A 25,553-nucleotide genomic window follows, 5' to 3' on the forward strand; every position below is an offset into this window, starting at 1 on the left:
GTGGTGAAATAATGTCAACACTTAGGGGCTATTTGTTTTTTTGGGTTAAGTTATAAGAGGGTCTTATAAGACCATGTGTTATAAGATGGTCTTATAAAGTGGTTTGTTTTTTATTTTAAGTTCTTCTTATAAGCACTTGTAAAAATAGAAAAAACAAATACACGACATCCTGTAGATGGTTATTTGACAAATATAATCCTACTTTACATCACATTTAACTTGAATAGATTAATTTGAAACAAGTGTATAGTTTGATTTTCGATTTCAAATCAATTTTGATAATTAAAATATTGATTTTAGGAAACTACCTTAATGTCGGTGGTGGTGGTAGTGGTAGTGGTCTTAATAGCACGGTGCTGGTGGTAGTGGAGGTGATAATATTGGTTTTAATAGTACAGTGGTAGTGATGGTGGTGGTGGTGGCGGTGGCAGTGGTCTTAATAGCACGATGGTGGTGGTAGTGATAGTCTTAATAGTACGGTGGTGGTGGTGATAGTTTTAATAGTACAGTGGTAATAGTGGTGGAGGTGATGATAGTGGTGGTAGTGGTGGTGGTGATGATGGTGGTGGTAGTGGCAGGAGTGGTGGTGATGATGGTGCTTTTAATAGTTTGTTGGTGGTGGCTAGGGCAATATAGTTATTTGGAGAAGAAGATAATGAAAAGATAATAAAAGAGAAATGAGGCTAGGGGTATATGGACGGGGGTGTTTGAGTTATTTTTCAAGTTATAAGACTTATAGAATTGAAGTAAATCCAATTTTGGTATTTATAGAATTAGAGCCTCTTATAAGACATTTCTAGTAGAATGCCTCTTATAAAAGGCAAAAAACAAACAAAAAAAATGTCCAAAATCACTAGGCCACATCTTATAAGAGGTTATAAGATCTCAATGTCTTAGAAGAGCCAAAAACAAATGGCCCTAGCTTGGTATAACTTCATTTCCAAAAGCTAATCTAAAAGTCGAAACTCACTTTTAAGCTGATCACTTTTCTGATATATAGAGATGGTTTAACAGCATTGAGACGATACAAGTGTACAACAACCTGTCAACCTGAGCATCACCAGCCCTGAGATTGTGAGGCCCTAGGCGAGCTCTTAATAGGGGGCCTATAGAAACTGCACCATTTTATGTATTTTTCTTATCTAAAACCATTATTGCATAGTGGGCGAAAATGCTCATCGACGATTTTAGGAGGCCACATTAGCACAATTTTTAAGTAGGTACCCAAAGTTAATTAAAAGTAAGGACAGTATTTTAATTATTTACAATTCAGTCTTTATTAAAAATTATACCAAACGTTGAATTTGCTCGAGATTGGTTAATTATATGCTTTCGAGATCCATAAAATTATGAGAAAATAATTACACGCCCATCAGAATTATAATTCGTGATATACCTACGGAACATTAAAACACACAAAATGATTAAAAAAAAAAAAAAACCCCGTCGCCTCAGACTACGAATCCCTCAAACTACAAATCCTCAAAAAACGAAAAACCTTCAGCTGAAAATAGAAAACCCTTCCCATTGCCTCAAACTCCGGATCCTTAAAAAAACAAAAAACCTTCAACTGAAAATAGAAAACAAACCCAAAACTTTTTCTTCTAATTCTTAAGTTTATGATCCGAGCTATCAACATTCATATCTTTTGGAGTTGGTGCAGGACAATCATGCACTTCTTCATTTTGAGCTTTGTTCAAATTTCCCCTGGTATTCTCTATTGGAGTGTCAAGAAAATCATCATGTGGATTAATACCCTTGCTTCTTGACGTGAACCGGTTTCTTGCCAACATGGGGCTGATCATTTAGTGCCAGCAAGTGGCTCAAATTTTATAGTAACAACAGATTTGAGAGGATGAGAACTGGATGAAGAAGGGGATTTGATACTTGAGTTTCCACTTAACCTGGATTCTGGGCCGTCGTAATTGGGTTTATCCAGTAAATTGCTGCCATCCGTTTCATTCATCTTAAACGCAATGCCAGAGGTTTGAGGATCTTCATGTTTAGGATCTGTAAGGTTAAAAAGAAATATTATTGTGATGTTATTGATACAAATCATAACATATTTATAAATGCTACATGGTTTGATAATTTTTCTGCTTTTATCATATGGTGATCATGTGGTATATATAGGCTAAGGTGGAGATTGTTGTTAGAGAAGGTGATCAAGATGGCTGAACTATTACGTCTACAATTAGCGAGGTTAGCGCATCTGATTTGGTTCTAAGTCTCCATGATCAAAGTTTTTTACATAGGTAAGTCAATTTGGATTTTGTCAATCGTATATACAAATGTGTTCTGAGTTTCATTTTTGAGTTTGTTAAATGAATCATCACTAATTAGGACGTTTTAATGTTTGATTTAGTATGTTCCTTTTTTTTTCCACGATTACAATTTCTATTGATTCGTGACCAAAGCCTTTTAATGCTTCGAGCTGAGCATTATTGGTTCTTATTGAATGTGATGTGAAACTTGTATATAGGAAGGAGAAGGGTATTGAAGTCAAGTCAATCGATATTACTAAGAGGATGCGCACAACTGCACATGCATGTCACTAATGGTTAGACCCATTAATTTAGGATCTTCACAAAAAAAAATATGCATTTGTTAATTCTAATTTACGAGAGAATTACCAATAACATTAGTGAAAATCATTTATGGAACTAGGCTTTTATTTTTATTCCTCAATTTATTCTTTGCAAAAGCAAACACCATTTCTGTTTTGTTCCCAAATTAAGTTGATCAGAGTATGTGCATTTTAATAGAATGCTACATCTGTGAACTGCTATAGCTATAACAGAATATATGATATCTGGGAGTAGTATTTTTAGTTTTGTCCAGGATGGCTATGACCCACGGCAGCATTAGAGACAGCCTGAATTGCAGAGTTCTTGCTATTAAGCAGCCCCTGAAGCATGTGAAACAATAACAAGTACTTATATTTATAGATTTTTTATATTTAAGAACTAAACAAGTATACTTTTCTTTTTCTTTTTACTTTACTTATTCATGATTTATCTGTTATTAGGCTTCGTTGTTTTTGCATTTATGGGTATCAATTAATGGCCCCCTTTGATATGAACAAAAATGGATTAACGATTATGAGACATTTAAAGTAAGGTTTATGCTCTTCTCACTTTTATTGTGTACAGTTACAGATGCTCAATCAGTTGCGTGCAATTAGTTGGGTCACCTTGAATTACTCTTTAAAAAATGGATTGTGTATTTAAGTTTAACTTTTCCTGCCTCATGATGTAAATGTTTATTGTTACAAATCATCTGTATATAGTTATGCCTATTCCCTTTGCCTTTTGTTGTTGGAGGAAGGGGACAAGGAAGCAGATTAGTAGGTGAATGCTAATAACTTAATAAGCAAAAAATGTGGAGAAACACAGATACATCAAAATGCATAGTTCGTTGATTGACCAAGTCAATTAAGATTGTTGTCCTAAAATTTATATGATTTAGTGACTTTTGGTGTATCTGAATGGAGATTTTGGTGTCTGTACTTCAAGCTATGCCACTATGAGAGGCTTCTCTCCAATCACTACGCCTGTGAAACAAGCCGTCTACATCTGTGGGCATGTTGGAATGAAAATGTCTAGCCATACCTATGATCTTTGTGCGGTCGGTTACCATCTAAATCTCACAGATTCTCTGTTAGATGCAGGGGAGTTTCAACCTAGAAATGTTGCCTTGACCATCTCTAGGAGATCTTTCAATATATCGCCCTTTGGATACCAAGTATTCCAGTGATGTTTCTCCAAACAAAGAAGTAACTCTTCATATATGATGAAAAACATAGTATGTCCAATAGGGGCCGTGAGCAAGACATCTTGGAAGTTCTTTGCCAAGCCAAAGTACGAGGTTGAGGCTTTCATCACCAAATAAAGATATTGTTAGTAGAGTTAGGTGGAATCTGACATCTTGGCTACAAGGAAGTGCTTCTTTAGGCTTATTTTTGGGGTCATCAATTTGTTTTTCAAGTTCTAAGCCAGCATTTTGTGAGGCAAATAGTGGGAAGACCGGTGATCATGATTCATCATCGGTTGTTTGTCCATGGGAAGAAAGTTCACACTAATTATTCCATAACTGGTGAGCAGTAACTTATGTTTTGATGGGTGAATCTGTGCTGTCTATACCCTATTCTACAATCATGCAACTTTCTTTAGTTGAAACTGACTGTTTGAGGTGGTTCATTTCCGTCAAATGCTCTCTTAATTCATTGCTTCTATCTTGCAGGAATACCAGGAGATGCAACCATTTGGGCTAAAATTAGTAACCTTCTTTTGATGGAGCAATAACTCTTGGTTTTGATATACTATTGTAATTTGAAAATCAACCGTAGTTATTTTGATTTTTCGGTATTAGTACTAGGGTTAAAACTGTTAATAAAATGACACAATAGGTGATAAATAAGTCCAGATTTTTTTTCTTTTGAATCAGGAGCTAACTACTAAGTTGTACACTGAGAGACAATGGTTTCAAATGTAATGTATGAAGATATAGGGCAGGTTCATATAGGCAAGATTTTGAAAGTTATTGAGGTACGTACATAAAGTCTTAATATTTTGGATGGATATGAGATTAATCTTCCTTTTCTTTTTCTTTTTTTAATGTATATGACGTTGACTGTGTGAGTTATTTTGATTTTAGGGGGTATTACATGTGCATAAGTGTGTAGAATTGTCATGCCCATAAACAAATTGAAAGAGCTTGAGATAAAGCTACAACGTTGATCATCACATACAAAGGAGAGCACCATCATCCTAACGCATTCAAAGAAACAGTAAGTCTCTAACATCTTTGAATTGTCTTAATTTGCTTATTAATTTTATATGATAGTTAAAAAATTTCATGTTCATTTGATCATGCTGAAATTTTAACCTAGCTTGATAAAATTTAGAATATGCTTCATATAGTCAATTTCTTCTCTATCAATGTATAAAGGTTGATTTCTTAGCTTGCTTTAGAGTGATGATTCAATTCATGCCTTGAAGCCAACAGTTGGTACTCAACCTCCTACTCTTTTGTTATGGTTGGTGCATGAATGTAGCATGCTATTGAACTTGGAGTCAGATTAGCAAAATAGTCGTGGGAAGCTATGAATTTATGTTACAGTACGTGCTTAGCTCAATGAATTTGAGTTGTTGGTTAAGGAAGCTATTTGAATATTTGATTGAGAAACAAAATGGATGATAAAGATACATATATATTTTTTTCATCTTATTTTTTTGGCTTTTTTTTAAAGTTTAGTGTATTGAATGGATTTTTTCAAATACTTTTCACCCTGTGGTTTAGCAGACATATAGGTTTGGTTACAAAAAGAAAAGAGAAAAGAAGATAGGAGCTATATTGAAGAACAAAGATGAGTATAAATTGCGCTTCTTAAACGGTACGATCAAGTGCTAGAAAGTAGGGCAGGGAATCGGGTCGGGTTTGACCCGAACCCGAATAGTTTGGGTTTAGGTTGATTTTTGTATTTGCTTACTTATTCGGGTTGGGTTCGGGTCTATCGGATTCGGATTCGGGTTCGGATATATTTTTTGGGTTTTTTTTTTTTAATTTTTAGTGTTATCCGATCGGGTTAGTCGGGTTCGGATATTAAATTTCGGATATAATCGGGTTCGGATATTATGAAACTATTCGGATTCGGATATAGCCATATCTGACCCGATCCGATCCCTACCCTACTAGAAAGGAACATTTCCTAAGCCTGATTTCTAAGTTATAATTATTGCAGGGTTGTTTACTAAGAGATGATGATAGCATTGCAGGTCCTAATAGATTGAATGTCAAGTATTGAGATGGTGCATACAATGATACCACTCTAAAGAAAAATCTAAAGGCAAAGAATGAAACATAACCATGAATATGTAATGATGCAGACATGATTTATCATTGCTGATTGCTGATGCATTTTATTATTGTTACCATACAATACTTTTAATAAATTATGTTGTTTTTATATTTAACCTGTGTGCTTACATTTGAATGGGTACAATACATTACTATAATATCGAGCTACACTAAACTACACAGACGGTTCTTTAGATTTTCAGTATTAATAGTGAGTCATGGTAATACAATAGACTTATTAAATATTCTCAAGGTCAGATTAACATAGAATGAGATATGCCTAACATGTGCCACTTCATTCAGCCTGCAATCAGCCTAATTATGTTACTATTACAGGAGTCCAAGCATTGCAGGACTTCAAGATATATATATTTGTATCTATTGACATGTATATTTATTTGTATTTTGTATCCATTGACATGTATATTTATTTGTATCAATGAGATTTCTAACTAAGATGCGAAGGTATTTACTGTAAATGTAACAATCCCGGCATGGCCGGGTAAAATGGCTAGTATATATAATGTTTAGCTTTTTTTTTTTAACATAAACAAGTAGGTGGTGACGTGGTGTAGTGGTCATGTTTTCAATTTCGGTGTATGTATAATGTTTTGAAAACTGAACCGGTGATCGAACCGATTTTCTATTGAAATGGTTGGACCTGGTTCAACCAAGGTTGGACTGGTTGGATTTGGACTTCATAATTGATTTTTCAACATGCAACAAGGTTGGACAATTATTTAGATTAAAATATATATATAGGCATACATGTTAGAAAGTTCGGTGGAGGCTTCACTCCAGAGTCCAGAGTACTTAATTGCCCATTGAGCAACTTGACACTAAGTTTAGATCACTATGCTATCGATCTTTTAGCAAAGAAACAACTAATAGTACTTATAATAAAGTCACTCTAGCTACAATGCATATCATCAGCATCATCTTGACTGGTGAACGGCTATTGTCCTTGTTCCATCGTGTAACTCCATCATACCTGTAAAACCAAATAAGGGATAAAGGAATATTTAATTAATTAATAGCTATTTGAAATAAAACTATTGTTGATCCCAACTATGAATCAAGTTGACTTACCCATCTCTTCATAAGTTTGATCTACTATTGGAACTTCATTTGTCGTCGACCAATTTTCAGCTACTTCATTTTCCTATAAATTTTCTTCTAAAGGAGATGCATCTTCTAGGACCCATTCCCCAACTAACTCCATTTCTTCAAAATAAATTGGATCATATGACTTTTTCTTTATAACATCCCTGAGACAATTGATTACAAATTTATAAAATGGTGGTAGACAAATTTAATGTGAACATAGACAAAGTTGAGTACTTACGGATTTGCTAAACGTAGATTAGTTTGAACATAGACAAGATCATTAAGCCTTTGGTGCTCCAACCTGTTACTTCTATCAGTATGTATTCGCTCAAAAACACTCCAATTTCGCTCGCATCCTAATGAACTACAAGTTTGGCTCAAAATTCTTATTGCCATCTCTTGCAAATTTGGTGTAGATCCACCAAAGTTTTTCCACCAATTAGCTACAAAAGAGTGATCCCAATACATACATATATTCATAAGCTAAAAACCACTTAACATACAAGAATAAAATTATAAGCAATAAATTAAAATTTACTAACCTGGAAGCATACTTGCACGTGCATTTTTTGCCATGACCCGACCAAAATCCCCAGTTGCCTCTCTATATGCTACGATCTCCTCATTGATTTTTTCTTGTTTGACAAAGTCTCCATCATACATCTTCTTAATGCAATCCAAAAGTTCAGAAAAAATTTTGTGGTGATCATTAAAAATCTTTTTATTGTAGAAATACTCTGGATTCAACCAATATCATACTGCATGTAACTTGGCATGAAGTTGATTTTCCCAGCGAGCATCAATGATATCTAAAAATCGACCATAATCATCAGTTCTATTTTTGCATGCTCTTTTAATTGCCACCCTTACCAATTGCATGCCTTCAAACACATAGCCCATGGCAGGTCTTTCATCACTATCCACCATACGCAATATCTTCACCAATGGCTCACCAATTCTAACAATCTTGTCACAAGATGACCAAAAGTCAGATGATAAAACCGACTCCTTGAACTTTTTTCCATTATTGTGCTTTGGCCATGGGCTGTCCAACCAATCATTATGTGTGACCATATGTTGCAAAGCATTTTTGTTATTGATAAGGCTTTGCAAGGTAAAAAAATTGGTTGCAAATCTAGTGGCCGCTGGACGAATCAGTTCTCTTCCTCATCAACATAACAACGTGTGTATGATTATAAACAAATTTTGTTACCTCCCTTGCTGTATCTATAACCCGTTTCACGTCAACAAATTTATCAAAGTCCTCAAGCATCAAATCAATACAATGAGCAACACATGAAGAAAAAAAGATATGAGGATATTCCTCAGCCAACATCCTTCCTGCTGCACGATAGTTTGCTGCATTATCAATAACCATTTGAACCACATTCTCTACTCCAACAAAATCTATCACTTCCTTGAAAAGACTGAAAAACAAAAGGGCTGTCTTCGAATATTCTGAAGCATCAACTGATTTCAAAAATATTGTTCCTTTAGGACAATAAACAAGAAAGTTAATTAATGTCCTACTTCTTTTATCCTTCCAACCATCAGCCATTAGTGTACAACCTTTTTCTCTCCACTCCCCCCTGAATGTTTCGACAAATTCCATTACGGATTGAACACTTTTCTCTAAAACCGGACCCCGAATATCATAATAGGAAAGTCCCTTATACCCTGGACCTATAGAAGCTACCGCATCAATCATCGGCTGAAATAGATAAGAATTTACTGCATTAAAGGGGATACACGCATCATACATCCACTTCCCAATAGCTAAGTGTGCTTCAAGTATTTTATCTCTACTTGCTAGCACACTCTTAATTCCTGGTTGTGCACCTGGAGTAGTTTGTGGAGCAAAGTAACTGCTAATATGTTTTTTCCCCTTTAATTTTTTCCCATTATTTATCACCCAACTTTCACGAGGTTCCTCTTCTTCAGTGTCCTCATCATTTATCACCACACATTCTCTATTATATTTTCTCTTTTTCCCTGTTGCAGCACTACTAACACTACACTCAATTTCATATCGAACTTCAGAGGGGACACCTTTACATGATTTTGCATCACCTTTCTTACCAGCTAGATGTTCTTTCATTCTATGTATTCCACCCCCTTGGTATACTTTTTGACAATAGTTACAGTTAAGTATTACTCAGTTTTTTCTTTTTTGGTCCGGCATAATCTCACAGTGTCCCCAGGCAACATTCGATTTACCGCGAGTAGAATTGATATTTAGAGTGGACTCATTGTTGATATCAGTAGCAGTAGTATTTTCCATTCTATCCTAATAAAAAAAAGTAAATAAAAAGAACTATTTATTAGTACCTGAAGTTTTTGCAAGTGGTTCTCACTTCTCAGTTGGTGTTAAAGAATTTGATCGATTTGAAGAATTTGGATTTTAAGGAGAATGGGGGTTTTCTCTTTTTTGGATTTTAAGGAGTGATAAAATGAGAATCCAAAAGTTGCTCTCGGGTACATTAATTAGAAATCGGTTCATACCGGTTGGTTGGTTCACCGGTTCAACCCTCGGTTTGATGTGAACCAATGGGTCAACCATTTTCTCTATATTTTGCCCAACCGAACCGAAAATTTACCGGTTCCGATCGGACCCCGGTTCAACTACCGGTCCAGTCCAGTTTTCTAAACACTATGTAATCAAAGTTTGACTCCTCAAAGCTACACTTCCAAGGTTTATTTTGCATTTATGCGTGAAAAATAGTCATTGGGCCACATCAAATGCAAACTGACCAGCCCATACCAATAAAATCTCATTACTTGTAAGAGAAAGAATTTGTGGACAGACTTGTCCACAAACAACACTTTTCTATTGGTCCAATCTATTTTTGGACAGTTTAACAGTTTTTTTTTTTTTGCAGTAAAATAGTTTTTTCAGGCGGCCACTCCACCAATCAGCAGCTGAGGTAGTGCTGGCCCTGAGACAAAGCCACACAAGCAAGCGCTTTGGCCCCCTTATTTTGGCAAAGTAAGGGGCCACCAGTCCACCACTAGAGTCTACTGAAACAATTTAATGCACCTTACAATATACACTTACTAATAAGAATAATATAATTATAGGCGTAAGTGAAGTTTATATATGGCTAATGAAATTATTAGATGCACTTGCTATTTCACAGATTACGAAGTCAAAAGATGCATAGAATCTTATTTGTTACATAAAACAAAAATGAATTCGACTAAAAAGAAGAGAAAACAAATAATAATGCAGGCAAAAAATAAATCAATTTTTGTTTTTGACATGTGAATGAACATATATATAGGGCCACATTTTAAGAGTTGGCTTCGGGCCACCATAAACTCAGGGCCGGTGCTGAGCTGAGGTCTTGTGGATAGGAAATAGTTGCCTGTCCACAAACTTATTCTCAAGTAGCATAATAAGTTTGTGGACGGGGCTTTTAGTTGGGTCAAAGTTTGGGGCCTAGCGGCTGCCTACCTCATAGGCGCCTTGAAACGGAGCAACACAACTTGTGGGCTTGGGTTAAAAAAAATGTCTCAAAGGCTGAAGCTTTGCAGTGAATATAGGTGGTCCGCCCGTATTAATACCAAGGAATAAAATATCGGCGATATATCTAATATATATCGTTTTTTTGGTACACCGACATTAATATTCCGATATATATCCACTGATAAATTTTTTTTTCGATATATATCAAAATTTCCGATATAATGATATATATCGATCGATATATATGATATAAATTGTTGACTTTGACCGATATTGTTGATTTTGACCGATATATTGTCGATATTTCTGATATATATATATATATCGGTTTTTGGGTATACCGATATATTCACCGGATTCGATATTTTGATCCTTGATTAATACTGAAGCTTATTTTTACAGAATGAAGAATAATATAATGAAGCAGGTAATGTGAACTAAAAGTAAAGAGTAAATGACTAATGTACACATGCAAAACTCTAGCACTTGCATTAAAGAAATGGTAATCCGTAGTTAATTAAAACGTTAAGTATTGATCCATTGACTAACAACAGTTACAAGGTCTTTCATGTGCTTGATTGGTTGATTTAAAGTTTTAAACAACTTCAACTTGTTAGAAACCTTCGTTTTAAAAACTAAAAAGCCTTACTTCATTTCGAGAAGGAACACCCAATCATAAAGACGTACTGGAAAGGTGTGACTTGTGAGATATAGGTTGAACGATCTTCACTTGGTTATCTGGTTAGTATCCAACCTTAGTTTGTACTCATTAATTATTATCATGACGTTAATGTTGCAGAACCAGGGAATGAAACAATTTTCACTTTTACAGGTACAAGGAGATGGTAGCAGACATCGTTGCTGAATGCATGCTGAGAACTAGCTAGCTAATCCAGGTAAATGCTACTTGTAGCTAATCCATTCCCTTGGGGCTTGGGAGAAATTTTCTTTTGAGTAAGGAAGTCATTGTTGCCCCCTCTTCCATCTTCTAGCTACTCGTAGGTGTAGCTATATAACACCTAAGATCGTCATGGCGGATTCTATTGAAGTAGAACAGAATTTGGATATTTTGTTGGCTGAGTTGGATGAATTGAAACAATTAAGGGACGTAATTAAGGGAAGAGGAGAACATAAAAAACAGTTCTGGCTTCAAAATGTTGCTGTCATAGAACGGGAGGTGGATGAAATACAAAAACAGTTTGATGGCATAAAAATGTTTCTTTTCCAGCATCAAAATGTTTCTTATCCAGCTTGGCACGGGCTCAACAAGATGGTTATTGAAGAAATTCGATTTGTGAAATATTGGAAAGGATTTTGTAGTAAACTCATGGAGGATCCTAGTGAACTAGAAGAGAATTTGGATAGTTTGTTGGCTGTGTTGGAAGAATTGAAACATTTAAGGGACGACGGAATGAAGGGAATAACAAAACATAAAATGCGGTTGTGGTTTCAAGTGGTTGCTGACATGGAACGGAAGGTAGATGAAATACAAAAATGGTTTGATTCTTTTCCAGCTACGCACAAGTTCAACGAGAAGGTGATTCAACACATTAAAGGAATGAAAGAATTGAAAAAATTGGGTAATTCAGGTTCAGATGCAATTGAAAAGTTCTTAAGCGTATTGGAAGCAGCGAATATACGACAGTTTTTGGACAAGCAGCTTAGGAGCCATACATCGAATTTAAGAGATCTTGTAGGTCGTGGTGGGTTTGGAGATGTCTACAAAGGTGAGTTTCCAAACGGTGTCCGATTTGCCGTTAAAGTTTTTAAAAACATCAATGAAGTGGATATCATTGACGAACAGTTGCTGGACGAAGTGTGCACAACTGGCAGAACTTATCACCAAAACATAGTTAGAGTCTTTGGATATTGCTTTGATGTTGGACTGAAAGCACTTGTACTTGAATATATGGAGAATGGATCTTTGGATAAGATTTTATATCAGAACCACCACCCTAGTGTTTCTTGGGAGAAGCTCTACAGCATTGCAATTGGGACAGCGAAAGGACTCACCTATTTGCATGAGAATTGCAGTGAACGAATAATCCACCATGACATAAAGGCTAGTAATGTGCTCCTTGACTCCAATTTTTGTCCCAAGGTTGCAGAGTTTGGATTGGCTAGTCTTTCTAAAAGAGATGTTAGTCAAGTCATAATAATCGGATTCAAAGGGACCCCAGGCTATGCTGCCCCAGAGTTGTAACTTATAAATGTGATATTTACAGCTTTAGCATGTTGTTGTTTGAAATTTTGAGGAGGAAGAGGAATGATGAGGGCGAAAAGTGGTTTCCATTAGAGGTATGGGAGAAGTATGCAAACGGACACCTTAATGAAATTATTTTGGAGTGTGGCATTAGGGAGGAGGATATGGAAAAAGCAAAGACATTAGCTCAGGTTGCATTATGGTGTGCTCAATACAAGCCCGAAGACAGACCTTCCATGAGCACTGTGGTGCAGATTCTTGAGGGGGATGTACAAGTACAACCTCCACCACTTCTTACTCCATTTCCTCATCATGTTAACAACGCAAGTGGTTCCACAAGTGTTACCCTTGCATGCGTATATTCATTAGAGTCTTCTGCCTCTATGGAACGGTACAATCACTAACTAAGAGATTAGAATTATTTATAACAACCTCTGTTATTTGCTCAAGTTTGATATCCATTGATTGAGCTTAAACATCCAATTTAGGGACAAATGATGTCCAACTATTTCTAGCTTCTATTATTGCCAACTAATTAATTAAGCACATAACAGCACAACTCATTTTCATTGAAATATGGATTCTGATGCTCAGAACTTCTAAAACTTAAACCTGCAAGTTTACAATGGCAAGCCATATGAACACAATGATCTTTCTTTCTTTTTAAAATCCGGTGTAAAATGTGGTCAACTTAACGCCTTATATTTTCAGATTGCAGAAAGGAGAACAGAGTTACTTATAAGAATTTGCGGACCACCTCTCAACAACACCCCAGCTAATGCTTTTTTTTCAGAATTGCTAAAACTGTAATATGTAAAGCCAGACATACTAGACAAGTTTGTTAAACTAGTAGCTTATGTTGTCCAACCTGGTCTACTGTACGCAACTGTAATTATGAGTTTCTGACCCTAGTGGTAAAAATTGGGTTGCCTGGGACCAATCTCTTGTGTACAGTAGACGTTCGTGAAAGCTTTCAAGTATATTCACACTGCAAAGCTTTGTTCTTGAGTTCGCTAGCTTAGTTCTGTTTTACAGTTGTTATTGCAACAATACCAACAATGCTATCCATGCTCAATGAAATTATATTATTACCTTGGCTAGGATTTAGGAATATTTTTGGCCCTCTCTGTGAGCTTGGGGACTTCAAAGATGTGTATTCCTAAGAAAGACTAGAGGGGGAGGCAGTGCACCCACCTACGCTGCTATCAGCTATCCTTTCTGGACTCAGTTAGAGGCCCGGGCGCCTTCCAATTAGACTTTGTAACTCTTGGTGTCTATACCATGACTATTGAGGGATTTAAGGCACTCTTGGTCTTTAGAATGTTGGAAGTTGGAACACCTCTGCCCATATAATAACCATCTAATGTACTCACTCACTGTTGAAGCTTAAAATCAGAGAATTCACCAAAAAGAACTATCATCACAAAATCCATGTTATAACAATCATTTGCCCAAACAAAATACTTAGGCTTGGGTTTGGGAAAACTCATTATAGAACAATGGGGTAACGAGTATTACACCCCACACACAAGAGCTTCTAGCTTAATTGGTTGTGTATCCCCTCTCAAGTTTGAATCTCAACAAATACTAGTTAACCCCAGAACAATTTAGTTTTTCAGTATTCTATTCAAAATTTCAAACCACAAGGTCTAACTCGTAATCTCAGGGAAAGACAAAAATAATAAGGGTAATCGATGACTATAGCACATTGTAAACTTGTACAAATATTTATGAAACCAAAGTAATACTCGAGCAATCTATCAACCAAGGAAATCAACTTATGTCTTCAAATCGCTAAGTTGGCTCTTTTTTTGCTAGAACAAATTGGGGCAGTGAAGTAACCCAATCTCACTGCATTGTTCTCATTTCAATGTCTTCTTCTCCTCCTCTTCCGATATCATCTTTCCCGTTTGCAATCCTGTATACATGACAAACCTTTATCCAGTACAGCCATCACACCTGACCTAAATTCAAGAGGAACCGGAATTCTTATCAAAATGGGAATCAGAATTACAATGCAATTAAACTTCTTTATATATATATAATAGCAGTCCTTTTTCAAGCCCTCTAAAGGTGTCCACGTCGACAGGGGGATTACGAGAAAAGTGGAGAAATAAAATGAGAAAAACTTGCCGAAACTAAAAATGAAACCAACAAAACCCACGACTCTCTCCCGCACTGATCTCTCTCCCACTCTCTCTTCTCTACCACCCAACCTAAATCCCAAAACCCTAACTCTGAAAGTCGAATCAGTCCCTCGAATTGATTTCTCTTCTCTCTTCTCACTACATGCTTTATGGTGGCCTCAACAAGAGAAATCATTCACAAAGATCTTCTAATACTCGACAATACTAACCAAGTAATCACCCCCTTGCTTCAATCATCAACAACATGAGAGACTGTCAAAAACGATAGAGAAGTCACGTTGAACAACGTTTTCCATTAATCTATTAGCTGCCTTCAACGTTTTCTGTGTGGACGAACCATTTCTTATTTTCTTTGGTCCGCTAGCTACTATGGTGCAATTCCTCCATTGCTGCTGCAAGAAAGATGAACGTGATTAAAGGCAGCAACTTCAGAACTATTACAGGTAAGTATTTTTGCCATCCTTCGGTGTTTCCGTCTGTTTTGGGCAGTAGGAACAAATGACTCTCCTGAAAGAACAACAGCATCAAAGACAACTCTATCCGACCAAAATCATAAACATTTTGTTAACGAATCAAAACAAAATTTTCATACTAATTCTAACCTTGGTCATTACCAGCATTTGGTTCCTGAACAGCACCACAACTCATTTGTTGATTTATATTCTCATGGAGGTAGTTAAGGGGTTCCACTAATTTGAAAGATAAAAAACAGTTCCTGGGCTTGGAATTTCTGCTATTGGATTCTAAGGTAGGCACTTTTCAGGCTTTATACTTATTAGGTTTTTTAAGTTTGTGTTGCATCACTACCTTATTTTTTCTAGCAACTAATTTATTTGTTGAAATCTTCATCATGGATAGGGTACTCACGATACCTTATTTTCTATTTGTGGTTGACTTATGCATATAGTGAGCAACAATGAACTTTGGGGAATGAAGGAGATTTACATGTGAACACAATTCAGGAATTTTATTCCTTCTCACTATACATTGGTAAGCCGTTACCTTCTCTCATGACTTAAGCCTCTAATATATTTTAACTAACAATCTCAGAACTATGGATCAAGTAATCCATTTTGTTCTTAGGAATAATGTTTGAAAGCGACTTTTTAATTTATTTAGTTTGTATCACGAAGATGTTTCAACTCAAAATCTGTTTGGAATTTTTTATTAACAAAGTAGATTCGAGGGCATTCCGAAGTTCTTAGTTTCGTGTGTGGTGAGGAAAACTAAAGCGAGATACCCTGCTATTTGTCTATCAATTAACTTTTGAACGGTCGGGGAGGCTTTTTAATTTATTTAGTTTGTATCTGAAGATGTTTCAACTCAAAATCTGTTTGGAATTTTTTTTATTAACAAAGTAGGGTCGAGGGCATTCCGAAGTTCTTAGTTCGATCGTGTTGAGAAAATCGCCGAAAAGGATACCACGCTATTTGTCTATCAATTAACTTTTGAGCGGTCGAGGGAGAATCGACTAACTCTTTTCACTACTCGAGTCAGTTAAATCTGCACAAAACTAAATCTGCACAAAACTTTGTTTTCGAACAACAAATAAGCGCTTATCTATCTAGAATACAAAGGAGTGGTACTATTCAACATTTTGGTTGTATGCTTGCTGTTCAAGAACGTTCTTTAACTGTTATTGCTTATAGTGAGAATACCATTTCTTTGTTGGATGTTAATACTCAAGTTTTTAGTGACTTTTTACTTAGTCTTGATGTCCGGTTACTATTTACTCCTGAAATTGGATGATTTGTACGTGTCAAACATAAATGATATGATTCAATTGGGCATGACATGGTCCAGTTTGTAGTTTTATTATTAACCGATTACATATTGTCTTTGAAAAAATGTTTATTTTAACCAAAGGATTTTGGGTTTTCAAGATAAGGTCAAAGTTTATTTTAACCAAAGGATTTTGGGTTTTCAAGATAAGGTCAGGAAAGTTGTTCAGGGGAGAAAATTTACTAATTCACCGGATAATTGACGATTCTTTTTAGAAAAAATAAGTGATTAAGCCCAGACAAAGTTTAAGTTTTGGAAGTTTAGTCTTTTGGTTTACTTACCAATAGTTGGAGATGCAACCTACTTGGACCGGTTGGATGTGCGAGGCGAGTAGTGTAACATCATGCTCAAGATCTCATTCAATTTGGAGGTTAAAGTTTCAATCTTTGATGACCAAGAATGGGGAGTCAACCTACTTGGACCGGTTGGATGTGCGAGGCGTAGTAGTGTAACATCACGGTCACAAGATCTCAACCCAACTTGGGGTTGAAGTTCCAATCTTTCTTTGTGAACACTTTCCAAGCTTATACGTATTTTGTATAATTAAGCATTAGTTAATTAGTTAAGTGTACCACTCCAGAATTCTTAGAATGTATAAAGCCCAGACAAAGTTTAAGTTTTGGAAGTTTAGTCTTTTGGTTTATTTACCAAGAGTTGGGGATTCAACCTACTTGGACCGGTTGGATGTGCGAGGCGAGTAGTGTAATATCACGCTCGGGCATCTCAACCCAACTTGGAGATTGAAGTTCCAATATTTGACGACCAAAGTTGGGGAGTCAACTTACTTGGACCGGTTGGATGTGCGAGGCGAGTAGTGTAACATCACGCTTGCGCATCTCAACTCAACTTAGAGGTTGGAGTTCCAATCTTTGACGACCAAGAGTTAGGGATTCAACCTACTTGGACCGGTTGGATGTGCGAGGCGAGTAGTGTAACATCACGCTCGCGCATCTCAACCCAACTTGGGGGTTGGAACTCTAAATAAGAAGTTCGATTCTTAGAATGTATAAAGCTCAGAGAAAGTTGGTGTTTTGGTTTTTTCTTTTTTCCTTTGTTCAAAATACATCATAAGATTTTCAAGTAACTTAGTTGTATAGCTGTAAGTTATTTCATATCTCAGTCATGAGAACTAAATTCTGCCGTTGGGGTCGTTCAGCATGCTCAATTTTATATGCTTTTGATCTGCTCCGTATTGTTACTGTAAATATAAATTGTTACTAGACTTCTTAGTTTCTTGCATGTGGTTAGCACGGGGGTGTAGGATTCAGCCTTCATTTTGTTGTAGGATTCAGCCTTCATTTTGTTACTTGCTTCAACTTTTACGTTTCTTTGGATGATTTGGTGCAAGTCTACCTTTTGTTGATCTCTTTTCTTTATTTTTTTTAAATATTCATTTTCAAGATTTATATATCTACGGAAAGTATGTGCTAGCTTACTGAAATTTCTCTTTACAAGCTTACATATGTAAGCTGTCTTTGGGGCATTGCAGAAAGAAGATGGGGGATTATTTGGAGTGGATATTGGTGTTTTGGATCTCATAGAAATGGGAAGCGAATTGGCCATTCGCCTTAGTCCCCTGAACCTCTGATTGTCGAACTGGGGGGCTTCCACCGGAAATTCATCCCATCCGCTTCTTGTTGTATTACCGCCGCGGCTCCTCCCTCTTCCCTGCTTCATTCCTCCGGTTCTTTATCTGCAAATGTATATTCCCTCGGTCCCAATTCCATCTTTGCCATTGGGCCTTATGCCCCTGAAACCCAGTTAGTTTCTCCGCTGTTTTCTCAACCTTCACCATTTGAACCATCCATCGCTCCCCTTTACTCCCCCTCGGAACCTTTGCATCGGACAACACCTTCGTCCTTTGGAGGTGCCATTTGCTCGGCTACTAACGTCCTCATTTGGATGCAAGTTGCAGAAATAGTGTAGCCGGTCAGAAATTTCCACCTTCTCACTATGAATTCCAGTCCTATTATCGTATCTAGGAAGCCCGGTTGGCCACCTTATATCACCCGTTCGGTGATATCTAATTAGGGCACTTCTTCTCCTTTCTGGATAACGAGTTCACTTCAGCGGACATCCTTTTCTCGAGTTTAGTCTTTGGAGAACCTCCTAAGCTCTGGAGTATTGATAGGTTCTCTACACTTGATTGGGGGCCACATCAAGGTTCGGCTCCATAACACCCGGATCCGTGACACCACCTTCCGAGCAATTTCCATCCGGAGAATCAAATTCCGGAGGTTCGTCACTTGCAAACTCGGACAATGGGTCCCAAAATGATGACATTGTCATTGGTCGCGGGGTATCGTTTGAGTTAACGCAAAAGTGGGTACCAACCGTATGGGAATGGATCATCGGCATCGATAGAATCTATAGCGAGCCTCTATTAGACGGAACAATAGCGAGAGTTACAAATGAAAGAGATTGCCATTCCAATGCGTGAGAGAACTCAATCGATTGTCATGAGAAACCTTCGATCTGAGAGATCAACAAAGCTTCACAGATTAACAAGTTGGAATCGAAGCAAGAACATGGGCAAGAGCCGTCCCTTACTTCTATCGGCTCGGTCAAAGAATTTAACTTTGTCAATGCAGATGAAGAAACATCCGATAAGCCCCCGTGAGCTCGGTGGTGTGGGCAAGCGAGAAGGTTGTCGCAAAGGAAGTTTGGAACTTCGCAAATGGTGGACCTTCTTCCCTATGATTCAGCCATAATTTTGTTTGGGTGAATTCTTTGTCTATTGCATTCTATTTTATTTAGAAATTTTCGATTTTGATTCAGCTTTGAGTTATTCCATCTCACTGTTTTTCTTTATGTTTTTTAAATCCCATGTCGCCAAAACTCGGACAATCGGAGGTTGCGTCACTAAGGGACATTAAATCAGTTTAAGTTCCTCATTTATTTTGTTTCATTTTTTCATATCCCCGTCGCTCTTTCAATGGATTTTCTCTTCTGAAATCAAAGTAAACTATGAGAACCCGGAGAAGCCAACCACAACAATGAGGATAGGAAAGAAGAGCTACCTATTGTTATTGTTGTTACGACTTACGATTACTTCACACCATGTTTTGCAAGGACACGATTAACTTCCATGGTATAAATCTTGGTATAAGTACATTCCCAATAAATAATCCGAGCGGCTGGTATCTGGTTTCTCGAAGGACCACATGGAAGCTTAAATGGTTGTCTCTCGCTCTATCCGACTTTTGTAAGGAGTCATTTTGAACTTCAAGTTTTTTTACTACCGATTCTTTCAAATTTAACCGTATTTCTCATCCTCACCTAGGTAATGGTGATGAACTTTTTTGTACTCGGCATAGGGTTTTTGTTGCATATGGCAGGCAGGCAAATTTCGGAAAAACTAATGTGCATATCCGTTTTCAAAAAGGAGCCTATCCTGTGTTGGAAACAGTTAGGAAACATGAACGTAGATCAGCCAGACAATTATGGATAGTATGAAATCTCGCGCTCATGCCATCGTTCTTGGGGCTATATTGAAATCTTTATCTAAATTCCCCTCAGTAGCAACTTTTAAAATCATGTCAAACACTTTCTGAAAATTTGTGTTCAACCCGCTTTCCATGCCTTCAAGAGATTCCTTCTTGGAGCGCAAGTCATCTCCCTGGATCACATGAAGCTGAGGCTTGGCATTAAAGGTTATGACCTTGCCATTCCAAGGATTTTCACAAAACTCTGAAAGCAACAGGAGTTCCAGATGAAGTTGGACGTCTTAAGGTTCTTCACATCCAAACAAAGAACATGAGGCTCTCAGATGATGTTAACTTAGAGAGGGTTGTGAAGGATACTCATAGATATGTTGGAGCTGATCTAGCACCATTGTCCACTGAAGCTGCGTTACAGTGCATCAGAGAAAAAATAGACTTGATTGATTTGGAAGATGAATCTATAGATGTCCAATACAGCTCTTTCGGCAAAAAACGTTGTGGCATCTATATATATATATCTGACAACAACTTTAAATTATTACTAATAAAAGAGTAGGTTTAAAATATCTGAAGTTAAGAATGAAAATAAAAATATACATATATCATATATGTATGTATATTCAACTGTTTTGAATATCTGACAATCTTGCAAACCTAGAATTGCAATAAAATAATTCAAGAACCTTAATAAATGAGCAAGCAAAACAAACATAAAGAACTTGAGTTAAAAAAAAAAGAAACCTCCATAGGAAAGTATGCTAGCTTGGAATCACTTCCCTCTTGAAGGGCTGCCCAATGACAATACCACAGCTTGACATCATACTTATCATGGAAGTATTGAGCAACAGGCATCCTTGCCATTGGGCCTTATGCCCACGAAACCCAGTTAGTTTCTCCTCCTGTTTTCTCAACCTTCACCACTGAACCATCCACTGCTCCCTTTACTCCCCCTCCAGAACCTTTGCATCAGACAACACCTTCGTCACCGGAGGTGCCATTTGCTCGATTACTAACATCCTCATTTGGATGCAAGTTGCGAGAAATAGTGTAGCCCGGTCGAGAAATTTCCACCTTCTCACTATGAGAATTCCAGTCCTATTATCGTATCCGGAAGCCCGGTTGGCCACCTTATATCACCCGGTTCGGTGATCTCTAATTCGGGCACTTCTTCTCCTTTCCTTGATAACGAAGTTCGCTTCAGCGGACATCCTTTTCTCCAGTTGGCGTTAGATCAATGCTTCAATCATCACAAATGGTCTTTCGAGGGCCTTTTCAATTTGGAACATGGGCATCATGTAAGTTCTAGACGAAGATCTCGGTGTGGTCGTAACACTTCAGAAAACAAATCCCCCGCAATGCCTCCATACTTGCTTGACCCTTTGATAGCGGAAGCACCCGGTATATGGAAAACGTCATCGTCTTTGCAGATTGAAGCGTTAGATCAATGCTTGATCATCACAAATGGTCTTTTCGAGGGCCTTTTCAATTGGAACATGGGCGCGATCATGTAAGTTCTAGATGAAGATCTACGGTGTGGCTGTAACACTTCAGAAAACAAATCCCCTGCAACGCCTCCATACTTGCTTGACCCTTTGATAGCCAAAAGCACTTCAGAAGTGAGATCGTTGACAGGAATGAATCCACTGCAAGCTGCCCGAGGAGAAGCAGGTAGTCCTAAGAATATTTGACCACCCGTGATGGATGTGGTCCATTGCTTCCATGCATCTTCAAGATTGGTAATAGATCGTTGACAGGAATGAATCCACTGCCAGCTGCCCGAGGAGAAGCAGGTAGTCCTAAGAATATTTGAGCACCCGTAATGGATGTGGTCCATTGCTTCCATGCATCTTCAAGATTGGTAATACTTCACGAGGCATCTTACCGACAAAGCGAGATTGCTGAAAAATTGCACCTAAGAAGTTGTTCCATAGGTATGTGGCAACTTGCCTAGCATCATAAGAGGACCTTAAGAGAGTAGCTCCCAGAAGCACCTGCTATAGAAAGAATCACTTTAATACCATTGCTTTAACAAGTTTTAATATCAACACCTGTCAGATTTTTTTTTAAAGTAGAAAGTAAGAGTCCCAATTAATTATGTTTCTGTGAAGAGTTCTAATTTAGTTTCCTAATCTATACACAATTTGAAGAGTCCTAATAGGTTCTTTCTACAAGTCTTATTTCAGCGAGGCTCTCCTCAAATCAGGAGATTCCTTTATATATTAATCTTCAAATCAAGAGAAAAAAGCTGCGACCAATTCTTGAACTTCTAAGTGTTATTTATACAAGTTTAACAAACAGCTTGATCCGGACTTAATAGCTAAAGCTCACTCTGTGGTTCTACGAAAAAAAACAGTCATATCCATTTCCTTTGTTCAAGAATGAGACAAACAATTTTCTATTTGCCTGTTAATTTTTCCGAAATTTTTTTCCATCACAGGATATGCTCACTACTTCTCCTAGAATTATGTAATGTTTAAAGCTTAAACCAAAGGTCGAGTAAAAAACAATCTTAAGAAGCCATCATTACCTTCCTAGCTGCCAGCTTGGATTGTTGTTCACTCTTGGCACCAGCACAGACCTGTAAATGGTCAGCTACAATTAAGTCATCGAGGTAAATTGAATAATTGTCACACAAAAGAAGAGAAAAACTAAATTCACAATTAATCCTCTTACAAGTCACAAACTTAAGCATAAATCACTGTTATAAAAGACACGTCCCAAAATTAGTTCTTTCTACAAGTCTTATTTCAGCGAGAGGCTCTCCTCAAATCAGGAGATTCCTTTATATATTAATCTTTAAATCAAGAGTAAAAACCTGCGACCAATTCTTTAACTTCTAAGTGTTATTTATACAAGTTTTCTTTCAATATCTCCCGAGTATATAGAAAGCACCATCTCGAGTTCTCTTGATTCTGACTTCTTACTAGGTAACTATGTTTGCAAGAAAGCGATGGTCACCAACAACGATGCACCTTAAGATACTTGAAAGTGCATTTACTCAAAAGAGTTTATATTATACTAAGGAAGAAATCAAACTTTTGACAACTCAGCTGTCAGTACATGGTCAAATTTCGAAAGATAATATAAAGAATTGGTTCAAGAACCGTCAGAAAAGATCAACACGGTTCAAATCATAATGACAATACCTCTATTCAAGACATAGAACGATCTACTATTGAATATCCCATAAGTACAAGTCTTTTCTTTTAAAAAATATTTGATTATAATTATAATCCTTTCTTCTTCCCTTATAATTATAATGTTGTTTAATTTTGTCAACAGATGCTACATCTACTAAACATCAACGTGATGGTTTTTTTCCTTCACAGCCTTTTCCTAATGAACTTGGTAAGACATTCTTCATTGTTCAATTGTTACTTAGTTTTAAGTTGGACTTAACATGTTTGATTCTTATACAGTTGATGAATCGCAATCAAATAATGAAAAAGCCAAAAATAGCCGATCTAAAAGAAGACGTATATTGAATAATAAAGAAATCCAACCAGTTGAAAATCATAATTATGTTAATTGTGATGCTGAAACAAGCGATGACAACCATTATCCCCGAAAAAATCATCTATATCAACCAGACGGCGTTGGAGAAAGTGATGATGACTACGATTCTCAAATCAGTGGGAATGATTCAGAAATAGAAGATGAAAACGATACAAATGACCATATGGAAGTTGAAGTTTCCCATGAGAAACCAAGTGAAGTATTGCATGAAAGTTAGTATTATATTAGTTATAGTTTTTCATATTATTTTATTTTTTATATTATTAGTTATAGTTTTTAATATTCATTTTAATTCAGGGCGTTGTTTCCAACCGTTGGATTTTGGAGAACCAACATCGGTGTGTCCTTACTGTGATGCCATTGTTTGGTATGAAGAAAGGAATGATGAACGAAAAAATCCAAAAATCCAAAGTTTTCTATATGTTGCAGTGGAGGAAAGTTCAGCTACCTTTTTGAAAGATACACCTGATTTTTAAATGAGCTTATGGTGCAATTCGGCTCCAAATCCAAAAAGTTTATGAAAAATATCAGAGTATATAACAGCATGTTTGCTTTCACATCAACAGGAGGTGATGTTCAAGAATCAATAAACAATGGTCATGGTCCTTACGTCTACAAGATAAAAGGCCAAAACCACCACAAAATTGGCACCTTGCTTCCACCTGAAGGTTTACGCCCTAAGTTTTCCCAACTTTACATATATGATACTGATAATGAAGTTGTAAACAAAATGAACTCTCTTAGTAAGAAAATTTTGAAAAACGGATCTGAAGAAGAGTTGGATCCAGATATTGTGAAGGGACTAATAGAGATGTTGAACAATACAAACAAACTTACTGAGACTTATAGAATGGCAAGGGACAGGTTTAAAGAGTCTGAAGTAGGTGATTTCAGTATAAAGCTTATTAGTACAAGACAAAAGGATGGGAGACTTTATAACATGTCTACATCATCTGAAGTTGCTGCACTTATTGTTGAGGAAGATAGTGAATTTAGTAATTACCGTGATATTGTGGTGGACAAAAAAGGATATGGCTTGAAAAGAATAAATGAATTGCATCCAAGTTTCATGGCCATGCAATATCCTCTTTTGTTTCCTCATCTTTGAAAGGCAGTGCAGGATTGATATCCCTTATCGAAATAATGTCAAAGTTGGGAAAAGGACAAACATAAGCATGAGGGAGTTCACGCTTTCAGATTGCAAATGAGACTAAAAGAAGGAAAAACAATTGTTCTTGGTGGGCGCTTTGAAACAACAACTTATTGTTGATTCTTACTTGTCTTTGTAGAAACGATTAGAGTTGATTGGGTTAGAAATAACCAACAGACTATTCGTCTTTGAGCTTTATCAAGGATTAGTTGATCAAGATTACTTTACGGAGATTCAAAACCCGGTTTTGTTGGAAGCGAATAGTTCTACCATCTTCTTTCAGGAGGTCCCGTTATATCTTTGCAAAACTATCAAGGCGCTATTTAGGATGGGTCGATGGGCTGGATCTCCCGATCTATTCATAACTTTTACTTGCAATCCTAAATGGCCGAAGTTCAAAATGTATTGACAAGATTGCTCTGGATATACACCGCGTCGATTTCCCTGAAATTGTCGCTAGAGTTTTTGAGATCAAAGCTGCATGAACTTATGACGGATTTGCAAAAGCGTAAAAGGTTAGGAGAAAAGCTTGGCGGGTAAGTAATTTACTAATTCAGTTGTTTTATAACTTATTCTTTTCGTAATTTTTAACTTTTTAGTTCATTTGTAGACTTTATGACTATCATATTGCTAAGAAAAAATATCTCCCCCTTCAAATATATAATTAATCTATAAATAAATCTTTGAATATAGAAAAAAAAAAAATGCCTAAATGATCCAAACAAGAAAGCGGTCTATGATAACATTTGTAATATAGGCAGGGCACATACCTATCTTTGAGATCTTGAAATATACATAAATGATAACGAGTTTTGTCGGCTCCGTAGTATACCATATCTGCATAGAAATTTTAGGTAGTCGCCTTCAATAGCATCATAGA

General features: G+C 36.7%; 2 protein-coding genes and 1 long non-coding RNA gene across 5 annotated transcripts; 2 read left to right on the forward strand and 1 right to left on the reverse strand.

Annotated features, from left to right (window-relative positions):
* Positions 1-8,029: 8,029 nt before the first annotated feature.
* On the reverse strand, positions 8,030-9,381 carry LOC147524357 (uncharacterized). Its single transcript, XM_086563248.1, has one exon. The coding sequence runs from the start codon at positions 9,062-9,064 to the stop codon at positions 8,102-8,104; it is 963 nt and encodes a 320-aa protein (XP_086419374.1). The 5' UTR covers positions 9,065-9,381; the 3' UTR covers positions 8,030-8,101.
* Positions 9,382-11,008: 1,627 nt separating this feature from the next.
* On the forward strand, positions 11,009-13,648 carry LOC147524358 (rust resistance kinase Lr10-like). 3 transcript variants are annotated; one of them, XR_015219311.1, is made up of 3 exons: positions 11,009-11,173; positions 11,265-11,328; positions 13,347-13,648. XR_015219311.1 is itself a non-coding variant. In XM_086602990.1 (2 exons), the coding sequence occupies exon 2, from the start codon at positions 11,463-11,465 to the stop codon at positions 12,633-12,635; it is 1,173 nt and encodes a 390-aa protein (XP_086459116.1). In that variant the 5' UTR covers positions 11,023-11,173; positions 11,265-11,462; the 3' UTR covers positions 12,636-13,183. The 3 variants fall into 3 exon arrangements, 1 of the variants encoding a protein (XP_086459116.1); XR_015219305.1 differs by having other exon boundaries at positions 11,023-11,173; positions 11,265-13,026; XM_086602990.1 differs by lacking the exon at positions 13,347-13,648 and having other exon boundaries at positions 11,023-11,173; positions 11,265-13,183.
* A 1,751-nt stretch (positions 13,649-15,399) lies between these two features.
* On the forward strand, positions 15,400-23,908 carry LOC147524359 (uncharacterized). Its single transcript, XR_015196942.1, has 5 exons — positions 15,400-15,530; positions 15,690-15,772; positions 23,290-23,355; positions 23,427-23,735; positions 23,821-23,908. It is a non-coding gene; the product is annotated as an uncharacterized LOC147524359 (long non-coding RNA).
* Positions 23,909-25,553: the final 1,645 nt, after the last annotated feature.

Source organism: Coptis chinensis, chromosome 1, assembly GCF_015680905.1.
Source record: "Coptis chinensis isolate HL-2020 chromosome 1, ASM1568090v1, whole genome shotgun sequence".
Taxonomy (NCBI): Eukaryota; Viridiplantae; Streptophyta; class Magnoliopsida; order Ranunculales; family Ranunculaceae; genus Coptis; species Coptis chinensis.